Source organism: Rhinolophus ferrumequinum, chromosome 24 (assembly GCF_004115265.2).
Source record: "Rhinolophus ferrumequinum isolate MPI-CBG mRhiFer1 chromosome 24, mRhiFer1_v1.p, whole genome shotgun sequence".
Taxonomy (NCBI): domain Eukaryota; kingdom Metazoa; phylum Chordata; class Mammalia; order Chiroptera; family Rhinolophidae; genus Rhinolophus; species Rhinolophus ferrumequinum.
The window spans coordinates 35,146,883-35,171,428 of NC_046307.1; the positions used below are offsets into that span (position 1 = coordinate 35,146,883).

Consider the following 24,546-nt stretch of genomic DNA (forward strand, 5'->3'; position numbering starts at 1 on the left):
TCACCCACTTTTTGGCTTTCCCAACATCTCGCAGTTCCTGATGGAGTGGAGATTTGAATCCAGTTGTGCCTCATTCCAAAGCCTGTCCATTTTCCACTATACCATAATTTGTGCATTCCTTCAGCAGACGTTTGTGAGCACCTACTAAGAACAGAGAAAATTACTGGGAAGCAAAATAGATAGGACCTGCCTTGGAGAGGCTTGCAATTTGACTGGAGAGACAAGGCAAACACACAGGGCAAATGTAATGGCATGAAGCAGAGTATGATAAAGGGGCATACCCTCAGGTTCCTTCCAGCTCGAAAGTCCTGTAACTCTCTCAACGGTACAGGCAGTAAACGCAGGGGGAGAAACCATCCCGCCCCTTGATTGTGTCTGATGGCATGCATTCCTTCTTCATCTGTCTCTAGCAGCCGGTGAACGTGAGTGCAAGTCCGTTTGAGAAAACTGTCTCTGCACTCCTATATTATAGTGTGTGGTGATGTCAAGGTCAAGTTTGAAGTCAAAGTCAGAAGTCTTTGGGTTTTTTTCCCTCTACGCTATCAAGACTCTTACCAATTAACTTGAAAAAAGTCAATAAGTTAACAACTCCAGGGTTAAAAAAAAAAAAAGACTCCTCATCTCATCCCAAAGATTCTGAAATGGATTTGCTCACAAACAGCAGGATTCTGTAGTGACCTCCTGAGACCTTGCCTGTCACACTGAGCAGTATATCATTTCTTGAGGGGAAAAAAAAAGTTTTACCATGAAAAATGCTGTGTTATATCACAGTGTGACACTATTTAAATATCAAGAGTAGACGCTTCTATTTTGCAAAACGGAAGGCAATAAATTGAGTTGCTAATTATTCCAGCTGTGAGTATTTTTGGTATGATGGCAAATTTTGAAGAGGGCAAAATAGAGGATTTTCCTGTTGTTCGTGGCCGATGCATATGTAGTGATGGTCCCCTATGATCTGAAAGGTTCAGGGATCAGAAACCTTGGAAGCCTATTTTTCGCTGAATCAAAATTGGTTTGAGTCTAAGCTTAGGGAATCATGAGATGAAATGGGCTTTTAATTATACTAATTAGGTTATTGGCTTCGTTTTCAAACTTGAGAAGTAGCAATGTTTTAAAAACAGTTTTAAATTTTTATTTTAAAAGCAACAGTTCACTTCTCAACCCAGACGTACAATCTCAATGGGAAGAAGAGCAAAAGCACATTTGTCATATCCTCAATCCCTTCCCTTCCTCGTAAAACTGTTTTTGAGAGGTGGGGATGTCTGCAATGCTCTTATCACTGTGCTAATTAGAACAAGTCATTCATTCAACAAGTAATTTAAATGAGCTGTGCTAGGTCCAAGAGATCTGCTAAAGAACAAGACACACATGTTTCCTGCCTTCAGGTGATTAATGGCTATATTTATTGGTCATTCACTGGACATCAAGCTCAGTGTGAGGCATTTCATGTAAATAAACTCACCAGTCCCCCTAACAAGCCCATAAAGGAAATACTAGCATTCCCTCACTTGACAGGTGAGGCCCCAGGACCTAGAGAGGTTAAGGAACTTGCTCGGTGTCACACAGCGATAAGTTTGGGAACCAGGATCCAAACCCTGGTTATCCAAGTCCGGAATCTATAGGCGTAATACTGCCTTGATTATGATCCTGTTGGTTTCAAACATAATTAAATTAATAAGAATAAGAATAATAAAGGAATGTTTATATGTAGGGCAAAAAGTCTGACTCTAAATATCAAATGTTTACCCATCTGTGGGAACAGAGTCCCAGAGAGCAGTTTCCAGGCTCTCGGCCTCACGTGGAAAGGTGCTGGCTCGGTTATTAGATGGCCATCAGCTGTGATCAGATGGCCATCCGCTGTGGCTGGGTGGCCATCAGCTGTTGCCGGTTAGCCCTTGGCCACTGATATAACTGCCATGGCTGAGCTAGCAAGCGTGGATTGCAGTTAGCAAGTGGGGTTGGTTGGTTGGCAGAGAAGCAGACAGCAGATTGCGCATCGTGTGGCTCCTGCTTCCTGTGTCTCCAACTCAGCCGCCGTCGAGAATATGGTGGTATGACTCCCCTGTCTATGGCTCCGTGGGTGTTCCTTTTTGGCCTCACCATGTCCTGCGTTCTTGTGCAGGAAGCAGGACTAGAGTCCCTGCATGACTATCTCTCAAAAGTACAGGAGACTTTTGATTTCTATTTTTTAAATTTATTTACTTGATGTTTTTTAATGTGTGTGTTTTATATTTGCAAATAGGAAAATAAGGGCAGAACACTTACAAGAGTACTTAGTTTTGCTGTTCAGGAACGGGCTGAGCAGCAGAGTATCCAAGGTCATTTTTCTCATTATCTCACTTGCTTTTTCCATCGCATCCTGAATGCTTCTCTCGGTCTCTGTACCCCCACGCCCCTGTGTCTCTCAGGAACCCACCCTTTGCATTGCCCCTCTTCTACCACCCTTTCTTCTTATAGTGGAGAGTATAATAACAGTGCCAGAAAGTGTGGTGATTATTTAACCTTTCTCCAGCTAAATGTTTTATTATAACTCCTGAAAACCTAATTACAGTAACTTTACATGCCACAGTACCCTTTATAGGCTGCCTCTATATTAAACATACTCCTCGAGAGACAATAAACCTGATGCTTCAAAGGGCACAGCCAGGACCAGTAACTGTGATGAAATCTCACGTTTTCTAGTGCACACCTGATCTCGCTCACTGATCACCACGCCCCCAATCCTGGTGTTTTTCTGCCTCTGTCCTTTCTCTGGCTTTTGATTAAATTTCAGCAACAGCATTATGATATTAAACATCTTTGAGGGATGAATGGGCTGTGTATCAATATTGTCCTCCACTACTCTGAATACCTGTGAGTTTATTTACTGGGGAGGGAGGTCAATTTTCTCGGTAGAACAACAGTCAACACCTGGTTTCCCTGATAACCAGAGCAGCGTTTTGCACACGGTGCTACGTTGAGATCATTTGTTCAAGACTCTCTCGCTCAGCTTCAAGGAGAACGTTGACTGCAGCTGAGTTCATGAGCTAAAGGGAGCGAGCTCGTCTGCACTGTTAGTCACGACTTGTTCTGGTTAGCTGAATGGTGACCTGTGATGAGATAGTGCGATACAGATTGAGATAGAGAGGACGAGAGAAGGGGAAAAAATAAATAAATAAACTTGACCTTTGGAGCTAAGACAGTACAATTATTTGTGTAGTACATTTCTGTTTCGAAGGCTTGCTGGGATTTCCCCCTGGGCATAAAGCCAAACCTAGAGAAAACAGGGAGACAGCCCTCTTAGAGGATTCCACTAGTTGCAAGCTGAAAAATAGTTCTTGGTATTAAGGGATTGGATGTATTCATTTCATTCTTTGCTAGTTTTTGAGGTGAATGAGTGAGTTTACTTGTGATTGACTAGAAAACAAACAAACAAAACAAAGAAAGAGAAATCTTTTGTTGGGGCCTCAAGCAGTTAAATTAACCATCACTTCTCAAAGCTTCCATTCCAGATAGTCAAGCTCCTCTGTATCGTAAAAATAAAATAAAAATTCACAGCACATTCGAATTGATAGAGTTCTTCTTACATGGATGCTATGCGTGAGCTTCTTGTTTGTTAGACGTCTTTCTAAAATCTTCCATGTTTGTTTAATCAGAGAAAATGTGTGCCCTTAATTTTCTAACCCAATTTGAAGCAAAAGCCTGGGTTGCCAGGGTTCTGCCTCAAAGGTATGTCTCTGCTGTCTTGCAAAACGCCTGGGAGAATGGCTGCTAGGTAAGCTCTCTCTTGGCTTTTATTAAATGGTTTTGTTTTCACATGAGAAAAGTGGTGACATTTACCAAACAGATTGATAGTTCAGGGTGAGGTGGTGATCACTGTATTCTTAGGAACTCACTGGGACCTAGGGTACAGAGCTGAGAACATAGAGGGATCGTCTTTCCTTCATCTGGCTACTCAGTTCGACGGCCATTCTGAGCCCCTACCCTGTGCCAGGAAGGATGCTGCATGCTAGGATGGAAGCCTGATAACCCACGTGGCTAGGAAGGAAATGTGAGAGCTCTTTTCTTTTTTGTAAGTCATCAAGGACTGGTTTTCTCTATCCCTTTGAGTGAGAGCAAGCTCCAAGGACAGCCCTTTGGGGCCCCTCATTTGCCTTTCCTTTCTGACACACAAGTGGCCAATTCTGAGAGCAATTGAGTTGTGCTTGAAAAATGTCAAGTGCATTTGGAAACTACACATTTTTGCTGACGCCTGGACTCCTAAGCTGAGCTACTTCCCTGACCGACCGCTGGGAAATGGTTCAGTTGGGGCATCACAGATGATTCCTGGGAGCATACTGAGCAGACCCCCGAGAAGGAAAGCTGTCGTAATAACCAGTTCAGGGGAAAATCAAGTCCCCTAAGCCTTGGTCTTCCCAGCGACCATCTGGCTGGACCGTTACCTGTAGGTCTTGCTTTGTTTTATTTATCATTGTTTCCTACAGTAGATAAGGGCAATCCTTGGGTGAATCAGTGCTTGCATTTTTTTTTCAAGTTGTGATTATGAAAATTTTCCAACATACAGAAAAGTGGGAAGAATGGTACAACTTCATAACCACCTAGTTTCAACAATTGCTATCATTTGCCACATTTGCCTTATCTATCTAGAGAGGGAGAGAGTTAGATAAAGATCTTTTTGTTGAATCATTTGAAAGGAAGTTGTCGACTTCCTGACGCTTCACCTCTAAAGACATCAGCATTCGCAAGTCACATTTTAAAAAATATATCCACTCACCATCTAGTGTTCTAAGTCAGACACATTTGAAAGGTGCAAAAACAGAGTTTCTTAAAGTTGAACATGTATTTGAAACCCCTGGGGAGCTTCTTAATGGATACACTCCCAGACTGCAGGCCTAGGTCTGTCTGGAGACAGGAATTTGTACTTTTTTGACAGAGCACTCAAGAAATCCGAAAGCAGGTATTTATGGGACAATCTGAAGATCATTTCTTTAGAACCCTTCTTTTTTTATTATTATTTGTTTGCTAAATTTAATCTTCTGAAAATGTGTAACACCAGGGTGTAACTATATTGTAGGAGAAACAGTGGTCTACATATATTTGATACTTTGGTTTGATAATTTTAAGCACCAGAAACTAGAAAGAAAAGAGGTGATGACTAAATGAGTTTCATTTAGCTGTCATCGTCACAGATGCTGTGATACCAATGAGCAGCCTGAGAGATGAATCTTTCAAGGATTAATGCAGTGATGGAAAGTATACAGGTTGTTTTTTTTCTCTGGAGGGATCTGGCCTAGTGTAGAAATATGGCAAGTTTGCCATACACAAACTTGGAAATTCGTTTGGAAAGCAAGAGTCAACATGACAGAAAGAATGCTGATCGTAAAATTTTTTTTAAAAATGTTTACAGTATTGTTTTTTTAGCATTCATTATTTTGGCCTTGGAAAGGTTGTAGGACAATTTTAGGATCTCATGAAGCAATCCCATCCATAAGAAATAATAGCCATTTCTTTTACTCTTATAAATGAGTGCATTCATGATAACATTAAAGCCAATTTAAACTTCTTAATCTTCATCTTGTGATTTCTTTCTGTTGCCACAACATTCCTGTTTCTAATTTACTAATTCTGTCCACAAATATAACTGATGTTCGGGCACTGATATTTAGGCTCTAGAGACAATAAGAGTAATATCTACCCGTATCAAGTGTCAAGGATATCACGATTTGATTTGGGGATGATATATTAATTATCAATATTAAGGTTATTGCTATATTAATATATATATTATACAAAGTGTATGAATAGATTCTTGACTACACAAAGTGATGGGGGTGGGGGAGGATGTTGGAATAGGTTTTCCAGGTAAGTGGTTGGAAGGTGAGTAGGAGCTAGCTGGGGTGGGGGTGGGGGTGGGTGGGGAAGCACAGGAAAAAGCCATTCCTGAGAGCATAGCACGTCATTCACAAGGGTATGGCAGCATGAACAGGCTGATTAAGGAAAGATGTGTCTTTTGTTGTAGCTGAAGTGTAGAGTCCATGGGAGCTGGGAACACAAGGTTAAAGATGAGCATAAAAAAAAAAATTAGGTAGTGGTTGTAAAAAGTCTTGTCCCATATTGAGATTTGGGTTTTCTTTTTTAGGCATTGGAGGATCAGCAGGGATTTCTAAGCCAGGGCACAATGACATTTATGTTTTGGGAAGAAAAGTGGCAGGAGGGCTGAATGGCAGGCAAGTTTGGTGGAAAAGGTTTTCAGCAATATTAATAAAATTGATGGAATTCTTTAACCCATTGTATGGGAGAAGGTGAGGGATGGGAGGACGTGAAAATGACTAGTTTATTAAGCAACTGGGAATAATAACAGGAGTTCAGGAAGAGTGTGTTTGGGGAGGGGAAGGAAAAGAGTTTGTATTTGGCGGGAACTTGTTCCAGACAGCTGTGGAATGTCATCACAGATGCCCAGTACTGACGGGAACGTGGTCTGGACCGCAGGGAAGCAGGTGGGCTCGATAGAAATGGAGATCTGGAGGCTTCAGTCATATCGGTGATGACTGAAGCCTTGGGAGTGGGTGAGATCTCTGTGGGAGTGAGAACTAGTGTTCACGTATTTTTAAATCCTCATTAACGACGACTTACACTGTCTTTGTATGCCTTTGCTTTAGTTTGAGTTCCTATTTTCACTACCCACTCTTAGAGAGTTGTCCAAGAAATACATTTGAAGTAGTTTTTGTTTGTTTGTTTGTTTTTCTTTTTTTTTCTTTTTTTGTATTAGTTTCAGGTGCACAAGACAAAGTAATACTTAGACGTTTATCATTTATATCCCTCACACTGTGTGAACCCCGCTCCCCCCATCCACTATCCCTCTGACATCGCACACAGCCATTACATTTCCACTGTCTCTATTCCTAATGCTGTATTCCACTTCTTGTAAGTATACACACACACACACACACACACACACACACACACACACACACAAACACAAACTTGTAGTTGACATTCATTATTGTTCAGCTTCAGCGTCAGGTGTACAGTGCAGTGATCAGGCATCTACATCATCCCCAAGGTGGTCTCCCTGATGAGAGAAGTGTCCATCGGATACCCTACAAAATCTTTACAACATTATTGATTACATTCCCCAAATTAATTTTCAAAACCCTGTGGCCATCTTGTGGTTACCGACTGTTTTCTAATCCCCTCACCTTCCCCCTTACCCCCACCCCCTTCCCATCTAGCAACCCTCAGTTTTTCCTCTCTGTCTCCAAAACTGTTTCTGATTAGTTCATTCACTTACTCTTTTCTTTAGATTCCACATATAAGTGAGATCATATGGTATTTGTCTTTCTCTGTCTGACTTATTTCACTTAACATAATGTTCTCTAGGTCCATCCATGTTGTTGCAAATGGTAAGATTTCTTTCTTCTTTATGGCTGCGTAATACTCCATTGTATAAATGTACCACATTTTCTTAATCCAGTCATCTACCGATGGGCATTTCAGTTGTTTCCATGTCTTGGATATTGTGCATAGTGCTGCAATAAACATAGGAGTGCATAAAGTTTTTTGAATTAGAGTTTTGGATTTCTCCAGATAGATACCTAGGAGTGGAATTGCTGGATCATAAGGTAGTTCCATTTTCAGAGTTTTGAGATACCTCCATACTGTTTTCCATAGTGGCTGCACCAATCTGCAATCTCACCAACAGTGCACAAGTGTTCCCTTTTTCCAGATCCTCGCCAGCACTTGTTGTTTGTTGATTTATTGATGATAGCCATTTTGACTGGGGTGAGGTGGTATCTCATTGTGGTTTTCATTTGCATTTCTCTGATGGTTAGTGAGGTTGAGCATGTTTTCATATGTCTGTTTGGCATCTGTATGTCCTTTTTAGAAAAATGTCTCTTCATGTCCTCTGCCCATTTTTTAATGGGGTTGTTTGTTTTTTTGGAGTTGAGTGAGTTTTTTATAAATTTGTGATATTAACCTCTTATCAGATATATCATTGGCAAATATCTTTTCCCATTCAGTAGGATCCCTTTTTGTTTTATTGATGGTTTCCTTTGCTGTGAAAAAACGTTTTAGTTTGATGTAATCCCACATGTTTATTTTTTCTCTTACTTCCCTCATGTGAGGGGATATATCAGTAAAAATCTTACTCCGGGTAATGTCTGTGAAGTTTCTTCCTATATTTTCTTGTAGGAATTTTATGGTTTCAGATCTTACATTTAAGTCTTTAAGCCATTTTGAATTTGTTTTTGTATATGGTGTAAGGAGGTGGTCCAGCTTAATTTTTTGCATGTGTCTGTCCAGTTTTCCCAGCACCATTTATTGAATATTTGAAGTAGTTTTAAATCCAATCCCAGAGTTTTCCCATCACCCTGGCTTTCTGGTGTGCATATGTTCTAGCTTAATTATAAGGCAGTGAACTATTATTTAGTGATTTGGAGAACTCTTCAGGTGTTTGTTTGACGTTTGTCAAGCTTTAAATTAAAACTCATGGTGTAGGCTCCTTCTGTTGCTCTGAGGAGTTAATCATAAACATTGCTCGTGATGCATGAAGCACTTTGAGACACACCCTTGGTTAAGTGCTTTTCCTGCATCGTCTTATGTAATCCTCATGGTGACCTGTGCTGGGATATGAGGGACCCGTGCTGTTCTTACCTCCATTTTACAGGTGAGGAGACAGACTCTCCAGAGCAGCGTTAGGAAATTTCCATGGGCTTGTTTGTCCAGAAATGGCACTGCCAGGGCTCCGGTCCTTGTGTATCTTGCTCCAAAACTCTGCCTTTAAACACTATGCCTACTGCTGCTTCTTCCAAAAGACTCTTTTAATCTGGAGCATTTGTATTCCTAGACAAGGAATACAAAGCCTTATTTGTGGAATCAAACCTCTTGGTTTTATTCAGGTCATCGAACACACTTACAGTACAAATAAAGTTTCAATACCAGTTGTTTATTTTAATGTTAACCATGTTAAATAATTCACTAATTAGATACTCATTTTCTGACATGATAGTTAGTCATATCAGGCTCATTTGATCTCTGTCAAAGATTAAAATACTTTCAAGGTTTTTGTCTGGAAGCAGCCAAGATACAAATATTTGCAATGACAGCAGTCTGGCCTCAGAACCCTGCTGGGAAAACCCGCTAACCCCAATGTGCAGGGGCAGTGTGGTGCAGTAGGTCCAATTGGAGCTTTTAGAGTCAGGCAGATTGGAGTTTGAGCCTTAGTGACCCTGCTTGCTGACTCCGAGCTTCCACTTGCTCATCTATAAACCTGTGGAAATAATGGTACCTACCATTATGTTAGGTTTAGTTGCAAGGAAAACATTTAGCATTGTTGTGACACGTAGCGTGTGATGCATAAATATGGTTGCACCTACTGAAGACTGGAAGAGAAAGGAAATAGCTATGTAACATATTGGAATCTCAGAACGGAAGCTGTGTATAAATCACAAAACAGTGAGGGAGTTTCACTCATGCATCCATTGGCTCACTCACTCTTTCACTGACGTCTCCCCAGCATGCTAAACATAGAGTTGGGTGCCGGGCACATAAAGATAAACAAGTTACAGAATAAGACGCAGTCCCCAGCTGCTCAGACTCTAGACTCTGCTTAACACATACTTTAAGGTCTACTAGTGTGTATTTCCTGGAAGACAAGTCATTTTAAATAAGGTGTGACAGGTCACATTTGAAGTCTTATGCATGGCACACATAAGAAAGAAAATCTGCTGTCAGAGGATTGGTGATCCTTGAAGTGTCCTTGAAGAAAATCAGGGAAGGGGTATATCGGGGGTCAGCAGTAGACCCTATGACCCCGTTGTCACACCACAGCTCTAGCGACCGAGGGCAAAGATGTTTGCAAAGAACCATGATCCCATGACCTAAAGAGGTGGTCTCAGAACCAGAAGCAGGATGGAAGTGGGAAGTAGACCAGGAAGGAGGTTCAAAGAGAGACAGGTTAGGGTAACACGTAAGAGCACAGACTTGAGCATAAGAGAGACCTCTGGGTTTAAATCGTTGGACAGTTGCTTGAGTTATCCAAGCCTGATTTCTCACATCTTAAATGGAGATCTGATAATATTTAGTTTGTAAGTAGTCATGACAATATATTTCAAGTGCCTTTAACTAGTAAGTTCTAATGCATCAGCGTAGTCATCTCTGAGTAACGAGCAGTAACTCAGTTTTCGTATTTGCTTTGCATACTTTGCAGAATTCCTGTGGAGGATAAAAATTGGGATGTATATGTGAAAACATATAGTGATATGGGTTTGTGGAATTAATTGATACCACCATCACATGTAATGTTTGCCCCTTCATGCATGACAGGTAGGGGAGGGTGGTTAGCTACGACTGCCCTGAAATATATACAGCAGAGTGAAAGAAAAAGCAGCGGGATGTTCCTCTTGGGCCACCCAGGTCAATCTCATTCTTTCCCTTCTCCTGGCAGGCACTTTCTCTTTAAGACCTCCTCTGGAAGCACACCCCTGTTTAGCAGCTCTTCTCCGGGATACCCATTGACCTCAGGAACCGTTTACACACCACCACCCCGCCTGCTGCCCCGGAATACCTTCTCCAGGAAGGCCTTCAAGCTGAAGAAACCCTCCAAATACTGCAGCTGGAAATGTGCCGCCCTGTCCGCCATCGCCGCGGCCCTGCTCCTGGCCATCCTGCTGGCGTATTTCATAGGTAAGTCCGAGCAGCCCGCTAGCCACCCCTGGCTGTGAGAAGGTGCGGGGAGAGGCCCTCTGTTGTCTGGACAACTTGTTTGTTGGCTCCTGAAAGACGAAATGCGTGATGGATGGGAGTGATTTGTCCCTCCTGAAATCCATTTCGATCTGATGAGTTTCTCCTTCATGATTCTAAATGGCATTTGTCAGATGTGAAATTAAGCATCCTGACTATATTCTTTCTTGGAGATAAGCTGAAAGTTGCCATTCCTGAAAACCCATCCCTCACTCCCCGAGTAGCCTTCTAGTCTGCTCCATCCCTGAACTTTCACCCAGGTCGGTGCTCTGAAATTCACGTGCATTGGTGAACTTCAGCCAAAAACAGAAGAATAGTGGTCAGCATGCCTGGGAATGCCTTGATTTGGAAAAAAAGCTAAAGTAGCTAGCTGATTTTCCGAGCTGTGGAACAGAACCAGGATTGAGAACCCTGAGCCTCCAGCCAGCTTTTGTACAGAATCAAGTCCCCCAGACACAGCAGAGCTTGTCCGCATCCCCTCTTTGCCTCTGGCTCTTCAGCCTTAACTCGAATGTCACCACATGTCACTGAGTCTGAACCAGGTTCACCTCCCCAGCCAGCTGTACTTCTGGGAACTCAGGGTTTGACTTAGGGTCGCAGACTGGTGGCATTGCTGGGGGATTATTCTTCCCATGCCAACGATGCTGCTTTGCATCCGTGGGGTGCAGCCCAACTAGGGGACGCAGCAAATGCCCAGAGCTCAGGGGCAGGGTGCCACATGCATATGGGCATTCTGAGCTGGACACAAAACCTGTTGTCAGCTCCTGGCTCCAACCAAGAGCCCCAGGGCTGCTGCTCTGTCAGCTGGGCTTGCCAATGGCAGATCTCCTGGCCCAGACAGAGGCCACAGTGACATTTGTTCAAGTTTATTTGAAACACTTGATGGTTCTGGCTTGGCTTCAGGGTAGCTATGATAGGCTTCCCTAGTATGTCTGTGCCATGTTGCAAAGCAAACCTATAAAACACCAGCAAAAAGAGGCCAACTCCAAAACAGTTCTTAACACTTATGTTGAAACCCCTCCCATATAAGAAAAAAAAAAAAGACAACCCTGATTATTCTGGCTTTGCCCCTTCTCCTAACATAAGGCCTCCCTTGTCCCTCAGGAGTGGGGGCTCGCACATGTCCTCCAACCTCAGGTGGCCAGCATGGTAACTGCCAGAGAAGGACTGGTCCCCGAGTTCCCAGACTCTTCTATCCAAGCTGGCCCGATGGCAAGGGAGGGTGACCATGCACCCCCAGAGATCTGCAGCCCTGCCCAAGGCAGACCATTACTAGCCAAAAGCTGATGGAACATTTTCACTCTCTCCCATGATACTGTTGTGCTCCTCTTCACACGGAAAAAAGAAGTTTACATCTGTTACCAGTTGCATCTCTCAGGAATGCCCTCCAAAAGTGAGCAAATTTGACACTCCAGAGGAAGGCACCATGTTTACCTGGGACTTTGCATGCAAACACCTTTGTGCTCTAAACCCCAGCTCCACATGGGGACTAAGGTCTGACACCCACGCACCCCTGAGTTAAAGCCGTGTCTGCTTCTCACGTACCTCTCGAAGGATGGAGTAATGGGTTGACTTGAGGGTGGGGGAAGGGATTCTGCTGCACCCTCAGTCAGTTGAGTAGAATTTCTTGTGTCATCACGTGCAGGTTTGTGGGCCTCCCCAGAGCGTTGTTCCGGGGGGCTCCGTGGGAGCAAATTGAATTGCCTTGGGTTGCCTTCTGGGTCTTTGCATGATTTGGCTTTGTGTCAGAAAAACTTCAGAAAGGGTCCATGAGCTTGCTTCTCAGGCTTAATGTTCTGCTGGGCCAGTGGGCACCCTGGAAGCCCAGATATAGAAATTGAGGCACTGCCAGCCTCTGCCAATACCTTCCCCAGAGTACCTCCTACTCCACTGCAGGAGAGAGATAGATGGCTACTGCCTGATTTATTGAGCTTGATAGTTAAAATAGAATAGCTTTCTGTAGGGCGATCATATAAATGGGAAACAGTATAGTGAGAGTTTAACGTTTTAATCGGGCGTGTAACTTTGTAAATGATGGATTAGGAAACATCTTTATCCTCAGTCTGGAGGCTGCTGGAAGCTGGACCTGAGCATCTTAGGATGGTTTATTAGATTATAATCCATCATTTCCTATTATGTATGCTTTAGGTAAGATTATGCTTTGACCCTGGAGTATTGAAGAATAGTTTATGACTCAAAATACGTGATGGAATGAGCTAATTTACCCTGCAGTAATGGCAGTCAGCACAGAGCTATAAGGCTACTCTCGGCTACTCTCCAAAGGTCATGACAGGTCTGCAAGCGTGGCGATGGGTCAAGATCTTGAGTGCTGACCTTGACCCCCGTGACCCCTTTCTCCGTAGTCTTGGCGAAGTGTTTTCCTTCTGAGTCTCTGTTTCCTAAGTAAAACATGGGAGCATGATGGTTATTTATGTGCAGAAACTCTGAAGTATGGTGAGGATTAATTAATGTGTATAAATCACTTTGAAGATGAAAAGCAGTATATTATTAATTACAGAGCTGCAGGGGCATCAACAGTGCATTGCAAACACAGAGGAAAGTGCTTTGGGGAGCAACGATTGGTCGTGCGTATGTAGAAACAAGCCGTCAGGGTAGGACCGAAGGGCAAGATGAAAACCAAAACCCTCCTGTTAAGGAGACCGGAGTGTTTAAGACCTGAGCCCATTCTGTTTCATATGCGACAGTTCTTCAAACTGAAACATCAACCCTAGGATGTTGATGGACAGGCACTGGGTCCAGGCCTGCCGGAACGGTGACAAATAGACCAAATTATCTTCCGTGCATGTTGAAACCCATCGAGAGGACACTTTCCACAAATGAGTAACCTGGAACAGTTCGGCCCCACATCAGGCTCTCCCGTACACCCAGCATGTGTGTCAGGGTCAAAGTGTGTCTCTTGCAAACTCAGAGAAGCAGGCCTTTGCCTACTCTGGGAAGAGCCACCAGGTCCCGCTCACACAGCTGGGGTCCACAGCCTTTTATGCTATACTCTTCCATCAGATTCTTCCTATGCCAAGTTCTCCGCATGTAAAAACATCCTGGGAGAAATGTCTCTCAGAAGCTTCGTGAACCATTAGGGGACCATTTTGGGCATCACTCGGCCCCTGGCCCAGATGGTTCCTCGGGAAAACTGGTTTAGGAGAATTTGGCTGTGTAACAAAGGCAAGAGAGCTTCCCTCTTGAGAAGTCGCCTTGCATCCTGGGGCAGCTCAAGGACTTTCATTGCCTGCAACACCAGACATCCCCCTAGATCCCTAAGGTTCTGAATCATGTCACGGTCGTAGAGTTTCTCACTTGCTTTATGCCAGCTACATTGTGATTTTATCTTCATTGTGTACATAACAATAATGGATTAGAAACCTCTATTTGAACTGTAAGCTTTTGCACTGAAAGCATGTTTATATAATTATTAAATTTGAGTCATACCCCCAGCCCCCAACATACACTGTAGCAGAAAATAAAATGGGCAGCTTACAATCACTTGACGAGAATTGATGCTGAGGCCCAGAAAATCCAAAGTCACGTGGCTAGTTAGTTGCAGAGCCAAGACTAGGCCCTGGGTCTCCTGATTTGTAGTCTGGCATCTTTCCCTTGACTATTCTCTCCTACTAAAGATTACAGATAGCTGTGTTTTCCAAATACTGTGTGAAACCCAAATGGTCCTTTTTGCAGCATGAGTTCACCTTTTCTAATTCTGGCCTCATTAGTAAGGGAGGGTAATTGGTTTCTCTCCTCCCTGAATCATCTTCTAACACAGTGGACAGAAACCCTGTCTCCTCCTCAGCTCCTGACCTGCTTTCCCAAATACCTTCTGTTACAGGGGTCAGCACACTTTTTCTGTACAAAGCCAGATAGTAAATGTTTTGGGTTTTATGGGCTATGCAGTCTCTGTCATAACCAATCCTTGTAAAGCAAAAGCAGCCATAGAGATTTGTAAACAAATGGGTGTAATTGTGTTCCAGGAAACTTTAATTATGGACACTGAAATTTGAATTTTATGTACTTTTCATGTGTCATGCAATACTATCCTTTTGGGTTTTTTTTTAACCAGATTTAAAATGTAAAGCTTATCCTTAGCTCATGTGCTGTTAAACACACATACACACACAAAAACAACAACAACAACAAAAAAAAACAGGTGACAGACTAGATTTGGCCCCCAAGCCACAGTTTGCCAACCCTTGTCTGATTATATTACTGTTCTTTTCTTAAAATTACCTTTTCAGAGTGTTTCCACCTTTATAGATATATGTAATATGTGTGTGTGTGTGTGTGTGTGTGTGTGTGTGTATAAAGGTGGAAACATATATATATGGTTTTCAAGCTAGCTAAGTATCCAACCACCTGTCCATTGTACACAGAGCAGTGATGGACATTTTCTGACACCGCTATCCCCTTTCAGAGTGAATAATTACATCTGACTTTCTGACCCAAACTTCAAACGAGAAAAAGCAAGCCGCTTTTCCCTTTAGTTAAAAATAGTCTGGAGGATCAAAATTTCCATCTGAACAGACTGCTTTAAACAGTGCTGCAACTCATGGATGGAGTGGAACTGCCTAGCAATTCTGCCACATTCTCACTAGTCCTCAGTTTTCAGTCACTCCAGGTTCCTCTGCAAAACCATTGCCTGTTTTTAAAAATTACTCGGGGCCTGACGCCTTCTTTGCTGAAGGTTCCCAGCAGGTGGTGACAGTGCTGAGCCATTGAATGACATCATCACTTCCTTGTCCTAAGTTAATGGTGGTTAGATCTGGTTTCCTTAAAATGCACCAGAGTTTTTACACAGCTACCTCACATCAAGGAGGAAAGATGCTTGTTGGGTACGACTTTGCTGTTTAAATCCAGATAATCCTAGAAATTCCAAGGTGAGAGTCAACGCACTAGATCAGTAGGCCACTGGACTCAGCCTATCACCCCAAGTTAAAAACCACATATAATGGACATTGAGTGTCTGTTAAAAATTTCTCGCATGGTTGGGGAAGGGGGCTGAGGACAGAGAGAAAGATAAGAGCATTTATGTCATCCTAAGTTAGCTGTTAGCTCTTCAGATCTCTGCCAAACTAAAATACGTATATATGTTAGAAAGTCACCTTGTCTTTTTTAACTACAGTAATTCCTGCCAACTATGAAATAGTATGTTTTAAGTCAGCTGCTCAGCTCTCTGCCTTCTGCCACTCTTACTTCGAGCTGGGAAGAACGCGGGCCATCAACATATCAGGATGTTAAAAGTCGGGCAATTTGGGGTGCTTTCAGTTTCTTGTGAAAACAATGAGAGATTTATTCTATGGAAACCGAAAGCCTACAACGTGTTTAAAGTTGCTACACTTGAAAATTGATATGTTGAGATTCATGCTGATGAATCCCGCATTCTCAGCTGCCATTTTGTGTATTCCCATCTCACTGAACAGAGCAGGTTTGGGGAAAACATAAAGAAAGTGGCAGGAAATGCAAAGAACAGTGCACGTACCTGGCACTTTTTGTGAGGACTCAGCCTCGGAGAAATATCGGTCCTCTCTCAAAGTCACTCACTGCTCATTGACTATTCAGAGAGACGCTAACCCTCTCCCTCCCATATGAATCCCAAATCATATGTTTACCTCCCATTCTCTAAAGGGCAAAATTCTGATGATTACATCTGAACAGTCTGGCAAATAACATTTCCACCTAACTCCCTGGACCCGAATGATCAAACCCTGTAGTTAGCAACACACAAAAAAATGAGAACTGCCCACAAGTAAGACAGGGGACCAGTCATGTTACCTGTTGGGATGTTAGTGACAGAGTTTTTAGCTAATAGATATGCTAATGTGCTCTTAACTAGATAATAAAGTCCTGTCAGTGCTTACACGCTGCTGCGTGTTTGGCAGTGGGACTGCCATTTCATAATTGTATCCCTGATTTCAAAGGGTCTGTCAATCTCCAGAAAGTAAGTTAAGTCATTAGGTAGGTCTCCATCACCTAGCGGCCATGTGGCAACATTTGTATCTCCTATTTGACATTCAGAAAAGATGAGTTCCTCTCCTGAGCTGAGGTGCCTGTGCTTTTCCGTCTGAGACGTCTGTCAGATAGCAAGGTAGTCGGCCAATAACAGGGCTTTCCCGCCTTCTGGGCAAGCTCAGTGCATGGGAATGAGGAAGCAGCTTTTGGTCCTGACTTTGTAGAGCATCTCAATGCAAAAACCAGGCTAGGGTGAGTATGATGACTACAACTCCAAGTTCCTCCAGGACCACAGTAAGGCAACAGGTGCTGGTGTCATCTGCCAGCCACGACTGTGCCTGGTGAATGATGCGGAGTGTTCACCACCTGTCTTGCCCTTGAATCAGCAGTCAGGCCTCTCCTGGACTTTCTCTGTATCAGTTATCTCTCTAGCAGTCATCAGTCCAGAAGCAGCAAGGGGATGCCGTGACATTATTGTCTCCCTCTCCACACACTCTGTTTATTTAACTGGATCACTTAGGATGGTTACCAAGTCCACAGATCCCCATTTCCTAAGTCTTTCATTTGTTCATTTATTTGTACATGTTTCATGATTTAGGATTTGGGGTACAACTTTGAATGGACTGTAAATAAGTATTGTTCTGTGTTTCACCTATAACAAAATTGCAGAAGTGCTTGCCTTGCTGTGGTGATTAGAAAAGCAGCTTGATGTATTGGAAAGCACATGCGTGGGCTTTAGAGAGGTTCAAATTCTGATATGTGTACTTAAATGCCATGTGACTATCGGCTTGCTGTTTAATCTCTTTGCATCTAAGTTTTCTCATCCAAAAAAATGGGGAAAATTCCTACCTTGTAAAGATGGTTCCAGCATTCACTGAAATGATACATGGATACAACTTTTCTTCAAATCCCATATGTCATCGTATATGGGAGGTGTCATTAATGTGTGCATCCCCAAGGGGAGAAAAGATTACTGATTAAAATATGGCACGATTTCTTAGTACTGGCAATTTTTATTTTGTATTTTGGGAAAGAGGTAGACACAGACCACTTGGATTGATGTACAATCATGTGAATAAATGGATCCACAGTCACACTGGTCTCAATTGTAATACCCTGTTTCCCCGAAAATAAGACCTAGCCAGACAATCAGCTCTAATGTGTCTTTTGGAGCAAAAATTAATATAAGACCCGGTCTTATTTTACTATAAGTAAAATTTATAGTAAAATAAGACCGGGTCTTTATAATATAACATAACATAACATAGTATAATATAATTAATATAGTATAAAATATAATATAATATAATATGATACCAGGACTTTTATTAATTTTTGCTCCAAAAGACGCATTAGAGCTGATTGTCTGGCTAGGTCTTATTTTCGGAGAAACATGCTAACACCGATTAAGAGGTGCATTCTGATTTCAGACATGTGCAAATGTGAAAAAATCCAAGTCTTCGTATCAATGAGATATGGTGGTACGTAGCACATGATAACATGATAACCTAAAAAATAAAAGGCCAAAGTGAAGGGCAGCAAGCATTTATTTGAGATCAAATAAAAAAAAAAAAATAGCCATTCAGGAAACACTGATTCAGGCAGAAACCTAAACAGTGCCTGATCAGGAGACAAAGTCAATGGTATTTATGAGAAAGGGACGGGGAACAATTGCACCAATAGAAGGAAGAGGTTTCCAAAGGTGTAGATAAGCTAACATAGTGACACTAATTTGAAACAATGTTTTCAATTTTTCAGTCCAGTAGTCATCAGTCCAGTAGCCCTAATGTCTGCTTTCTTGTTATCCTTGCAAACAGTTCTTTGGGACACAATATTGCTTTAGGCCAAAGGTTATTGCTGCCCTATTTTAACATTCCAAAGTTTTGAGGCATACGCCATACAAGGCGGTTCCTCTGGGATGGCAGCTCAGGCTCCATTTTAAAGTGGCTCTCTTGATAGTATTTTTCACACACTATAGAAGCTCAACTAACTGGAGTTACTGTGATTGTAGTATTGGCTACCACACTCCTAGGCCAGACTCAGTGAGAAGCATCAACAAGGTTCTTGGGTCGTTGTATTCCCCAGAACAGTGCCTAGCACCTTGTAAGCAATCACTGAATATTTGTTGAACTAATGAATGCTGATTAGGGTTAGGGCTGAGTTGGACCGTGTGTAGATGGCATTATTAAGTACCCAGAATCCCTGACCCCTAATTTCACTTGTTCCCCTCATGTAAAGGGAAGTTTCTGGTTCCCTGATGTTGTAATTGCCTCTGTTCCCAAATTGCATTTCCCAGTTAGAAAGCATTTAGGCAAAGGAACAGTTAGTGGGGCTGTGTAAGCACCACATTTAAGCCCTCTAGCAGGAATCTGTGCTTCCCTGAAATCGAGAGAGCTAGCTGAGTGAAACTGGGAAGTGTTTGTGTCTGGCATACAGCCACCATTTGGCACTCACATTACAAAAGTGTAGCAGGATTTAGTTGGAGTTCAAGGTGAAGAAGCAAATAATGGCATAAATCTGAAAGTCTGTTGGCTGCTTCTCTGTAAATGAGGATGTGCTAAGAAGTGAAAGCAATTGCTACAAGGCACCAAGTAGAGAAAGGAACTATTATATGGTGAATTAGGTCTGTGTACACAAGCCATACAGGATCTTTTGTGTTCTGCGGTACCCGGCTTAGCTTTGTAGCCTCACACAACAGAAACTTGACCTAAAAACGAACTTTTCAAACATTTGTATTTCTCTTAAGGTCACCTTAAACCAGACTTATTGTGTCCTTCATTGAAAACTCCTCTATAGAAAATTCATATTTTGGGTGTTAAGAATAGATATCCAGAATTTTTGCCTGAGCCCTTTTCTCATCAAATAAATCATTTATTAAATTGATGTCTCATAATCAGATTGTCTGCATTAGGAGAGCAAATGGTCCATCAACTGTATTAACATATTTAATATTACCATATAAAAGAAGATAATGCATTGCATGTCCCACTAATTTCATTTGTAATATTTTCAACTTCTAGCCTTAAATAAGTATGTAAATATTAGAATGTGTCAGAAAGTATAGCAATACTCAGCTACATGTTGATAAGAAAAGAGCTTTGCCAAAGAAAATGTTGTCCTTCATTCTTGGAAAGAGAAAGGAATTGATAAGATACGTAATATGTATCATCTTTGAAAGGCTTTTGTTTCCTAAAAGCTAAAGCTAGGGATGTGAAGGGAAGGACAGCTTTGCCTCCAGTCTGCATTTCTTTCATCATGACTTTCCTCACAGCTGTTAGGGAAGGCCCTTCCTTTGGGATTGGTTTTCAGTGGAGTTAGGTCATTTGTGAGAAGATTTGTGCAAACATGTTAGGTCCTCCTCTAGGGACTCTGATCTTTATAAAAGAAAGGCATATTACCTTGCTTTTGCCTTCGCAGTCATGATGCAATTCTATGAGTTTCCTTACTTATGTTACACTGGGAGCATTTTAGAGGCACATCAATGAAGTTTGCCTTAGACTTGCTTATGTTCCACAGGGAAAGGTGGGTGGCAGTGTGTCAAATGCATTCTGTTCTTCAGGCCATGATAAACAAGGTGACATCTTTCAAGAAAGTTCAGTGTGCCTTTGAATTAAACGCATTTTTCAAAACTAGTTTTAAGGCTACTTCATGGCCCAAATTTTATAAATACAGACTTCTGGGCATTAGCTAAGTTAAAATACATGTGGTTAAACTTTCCTTTAATAAGATTTGTAGACTTCCTGAATCTCGAGAGAATTATGGGTTAAAGACTCTTTTCTCCATTAAAAAAAAAAAACTCTTGTAACATTGTATATTAATTTTACATATTACTAATTTAAAATTTATTGAATTTATCATATTAATTTTAGGTTTTTTCCAATGGGCAAGAAATTGTATTTCAGTACGTGATTGGCCCGTCACATTTTATGCTGGAATCTGCTGAACAGTCTCAGAATCTAGGACATTTCTACTTTAAATTTTTTCCTAGACCTAGAGTCTAACACACAACCCCATAAAATAGTATAGTTAATAGGGAAGCACAGAGTGCCTGGGTAAGTTATGTTTGCAGCAAACAACCTGTGCCATGGTGTTGCCCAGGCTCACATAACTGTCTGGCTTCCATTTTTCCCAGATCTGTCAGGAAACAGAGCCTTTTATATTTAAGAGCTTTTTAGTAACTCATTGGTATGACTCAATGGTCAGCCGTCAATTTTGTGTCCTTAGAAATGTGGAGTGTTCTAACCATTATACAATAAGAAATTGAGGAGATACCTGTCTATTTTTATCCAGTCTGTTTTTGTCACATGGAAGACATTATCTCCTCCTGAATGTACTTTTAAGAACTGTAAAGCTTCTAAACCAAGGAGCTTATACTTCTTGGGACCACAGCAATGAAGAGTGAAGAGCCAAAGAAAGAAGAATAAATACTAAGAATAAATTAAGACGAGAAATAAGAAAAAGGCATACAAAGCTGTAAATAGAATCATTAGAAACATTAGCTAGCCACACAAACTATGAAATGCCATATATCAAGCAGGATAAAACATGGAACATTTAGAAGACACAAGTATGGTGAAAAGAATGACCCCAGCCTGCCAAAGTACACATAATCTTCCGCACAATTTCCTGAACCTGTTAAGTCCAGCCAAGGTAACGAGATGTAAAACAATCCTTGAGAATTGCTTGGAGGTGCTGTTTCACCATCTCATCCTACATCATTAAGCTTTTGGTTCCCTCATGAGCTATGTAGATAAATAACAGTGGACAGCTCAACATTTATCCAAATAAACCAGAAAGCTACCATGATAAAGGAAATTGAATTTATAGACACGGCAGGCTCTTGCCTAATAGACGAGAGTAATGTGTCTGATGTTGAACATCAATCTATATTTCAAATAAAGTGAGTAAGTGGAGGGAGGGGGCTCTAAAACGACCTCCTCCTATAAAATTATTTCTCACTAAGGTTGGTTTATCTTCTGTTGTGTCTAATTAATATCCCTGTAGTTCTGCTACAATCTTTGCTACTGAAAATGATGTAAGAGATGGAAAGAATGAACGTATGTGTTGGTTCCCAGGAGAGCATTGAAAGCTGAGGGTTAAAAATCACTTTTTGTCTTCGGAGGTGTTGTCTTTGGAATGCCCTTTGATGCCAAGGGGCCAGTGTATTTGCTTTTTAATCAAGCAAAGGCATTCTCTACAGTCTTTCTTTCGATCTTGATCAAAAATCAACATGAGGGAGGAGAAATATTTTATACCAGATCCCTCCTCTGCCTTATTTTTGCATCACTCCATGGAGTAAAGGAAGGTCCAGTGGTGATATTTGAGATTACCCTACAATTTCAGCTCCTAGTCAAATTCAGGGATTTATGAACTCCTAGCATTTAGGAAAGTTTCCTAATTCCTAATCAGGCAAGTCTTGGTCTAGGATGGGACATGGATATTCCCAGACTGATCTGAACTCTACTTACCCAAGTGTTCGTGGCGCGGGGGGAAGTGGTACAATGAAGGGGGGCAGGGGAGTGGTACAATGAAGAGGAGGGAAGGGGGGTCAGCCCCCCTATTTGGCACATGTGTAAATGGTACCCACACACACCACTACTATCGTAACCTCTGTCCCAATTCTGGTAAGGGACATTTTTTAATATGTGCACATTTTTTTTTAAAGATTTTATTGGGGAAGGGGAACAGGACTTTATTGGGGAACAGTGTGTACTTCCAGGGCTTTTTCCAAGTCAAGTTGTTGTCCTTTCAATCTTAGTTGTGGAGGGCGAAGCTCAGCTCCAGGTCCAGTTGCCGTTGTTAGTTGCAGGGGACGGAGACCACCATCCCTTGCGGGAGTCTAACCGGCAACCTTGTGGTTGAGAGGACGCGCTCCAACCAACTGAGCCATCTGGGAGCTCAGCAGCAGCTCAGCTCAAGGTGCCGTGTTCAATCTTAGTTGCAAGGGGCGCAACCCGCCATCCCTTGCGGGAGTGGACGAATAGAATCGGCAACCTTGTGTTTGAGAGCCCAATGGCCATGAGGGAATCGAACTGGCAGCCTTCGGCGTTAGGAGCACGGAGCTCCAACCGCCTGAGCCACCGGGCCGGCCCAATATGTGCACATTTTAATGAAATGTTTTGACAGATCAATTTGGTCTGACTTTAAGGAAACCTACGTCAGGTCGTGTTTCCAATTCAATCTTTCACAATGTTTGTTTGCATTTGCACAGATAGGGATGTCACCATTTGTTTCCCCTCCTCTCCTCTACACATTTCACCTTTAAGTATCCTGGGGGGAAAGTCCAGATTTATCTTGCTCCATCAAGTTTAACTTTTTAAAACGAAAATATATACATTACAGTTCATTTAATTTCAGGCTTTCAAAAATGTTAATGGTCTGCGATCTTTTCCCCAACCCTCCTCCCCCCCATTTCCCCACCTCCACTTTAGCTCTGTAGGTGGAGGTCTTTGGGGTGAACGTGCTGCCTAAGGACTCATGCTCTCGGCCCTGTCTGGGAGGAAATATCTCTATTTCTTTTGTAAGGATGCTAGGTGCTGATTGCATGGTATTTTGTTCTTCTCTTCAAAACTGACAAGAATTAAGCCTTTTGGAAAGGTCAGCTGACCCAGCAGTGAGATCCGTATTGTAGTGAAATACTGATGGCTTGTTTTAATGTCAGAGGCAAATTGGAGAGTGGACCCAACTGAAATATCTATGACTAAATTTATCCCGAAGGAAGAAAAAGAATTGTCTGTCATGTTTGTATGACTAAGGGATTTATTAAACAGGCTGTGCACCGCACCCAGGGAGAATGCTGTCAAAACACGAAGAAGAAGGAAAAAAAAATAGATCACATGAAAGCCAAGCCAGAGCTCTTCTCATAATTGCATGTCTGAGTACCTTGCTAATTTTGCCCACGCCCTTCGTAATTCTTTCTTCGTCACACCATACTGCTGCCTTACCCCTAACTGCAACTTTTACTATGCCGATGTCTCCCACAGTTATCACAAAACAACAAAATAAAACAAACAAACACAAAACCCAACTAATTGAGAAGATACTCAGAGTAAACTGGATGGGCACTTAGCTTATTGTCACATCATTCAAAACTCACTTAGCCAGAAGTATATACAATCGGGTTTTCTTGGAAGGGCTCATCTGGACTCTCTCTTGGTGGAAATGTAGACAGAGATCCCAGACGTGAAAACTAACTATGTGTGAATTTCAGAAAAACAGGATTCTTATATTGTGCAAAGGCTATCAAATTTGGCTGATGTCCATTCATGAGATAGGCCAAGTGGCGTGCAGACCCTAATGGCAAAAAATGTTTTTTGTGCAGAGGAGGGAAAAACAAAAGTTAAGTACCACAAGAGGAAGCAAGCATGCACAAGAGAGAGAAAACATATGGGGAGGCGTTCCCTTGAGCAACTGTAGTATATATGGTATATATATATATATATTTTTTTTTTTTTTCTGGGACTATAAAGGGAGAAGGAGGCCAGAAGAATAGCTAAAGAGAATTACAGTTTCCACTGACTTCTACAGAAGAAAGAACCACATGCTCACCACTGGCCTAATGAATAAATGGAAGCTCAAGCTTCATGGTCAGTTCAGATAATCCTGACTTAGATTAAGCTACTCCTTATTTTTCCACTGGATGATGAGGCTACAATTTTAGCCCATCTGTTCGTAGCCCCGTTCCCGGCATCCTACGAGACTATCCATTTATCTTCGAAAGCCAAAGAACAGAGCATGGTGTGAGAGGGGGACATGAAGGGGGTGGCCCAGGAAAGATGGCTGGAATGCTGCATGGGGAGAGTTAACATCTCCACCCCGAACCAGAATCGTGGCAGAGTCCGGAGGTTCTGCGGGGCACCGTGGTGT

General features: G+C 42.1%; 1 protein-coding gene across 3 annotated transcripts in view; it reads left to right on the forward strand.

Annotated features, from left to right (window-relative positions):
- Positions 1 to 24,546, forward strand: part of TENM2 (teneurin transmembrane protein 2) — a 1,147,948-nt gene that overhangs the window by 896,375 nt on the left and 227,027 nt on the right. For all 3 annotated transcript variants that reach the window (XM_033096732.1, XM_033096733.1, XM_033096735.1), the window contains one exon: positions 10,427 to 10,665. In XM_033096732.1, the coding sequence (XP_032952623.1) occupies positions 10,427 to 10,665 (239 nt within the window). The remainder of the gene's footprint in view (positions 1 to 10,426; positions 10,666 to 24,546) is intronic.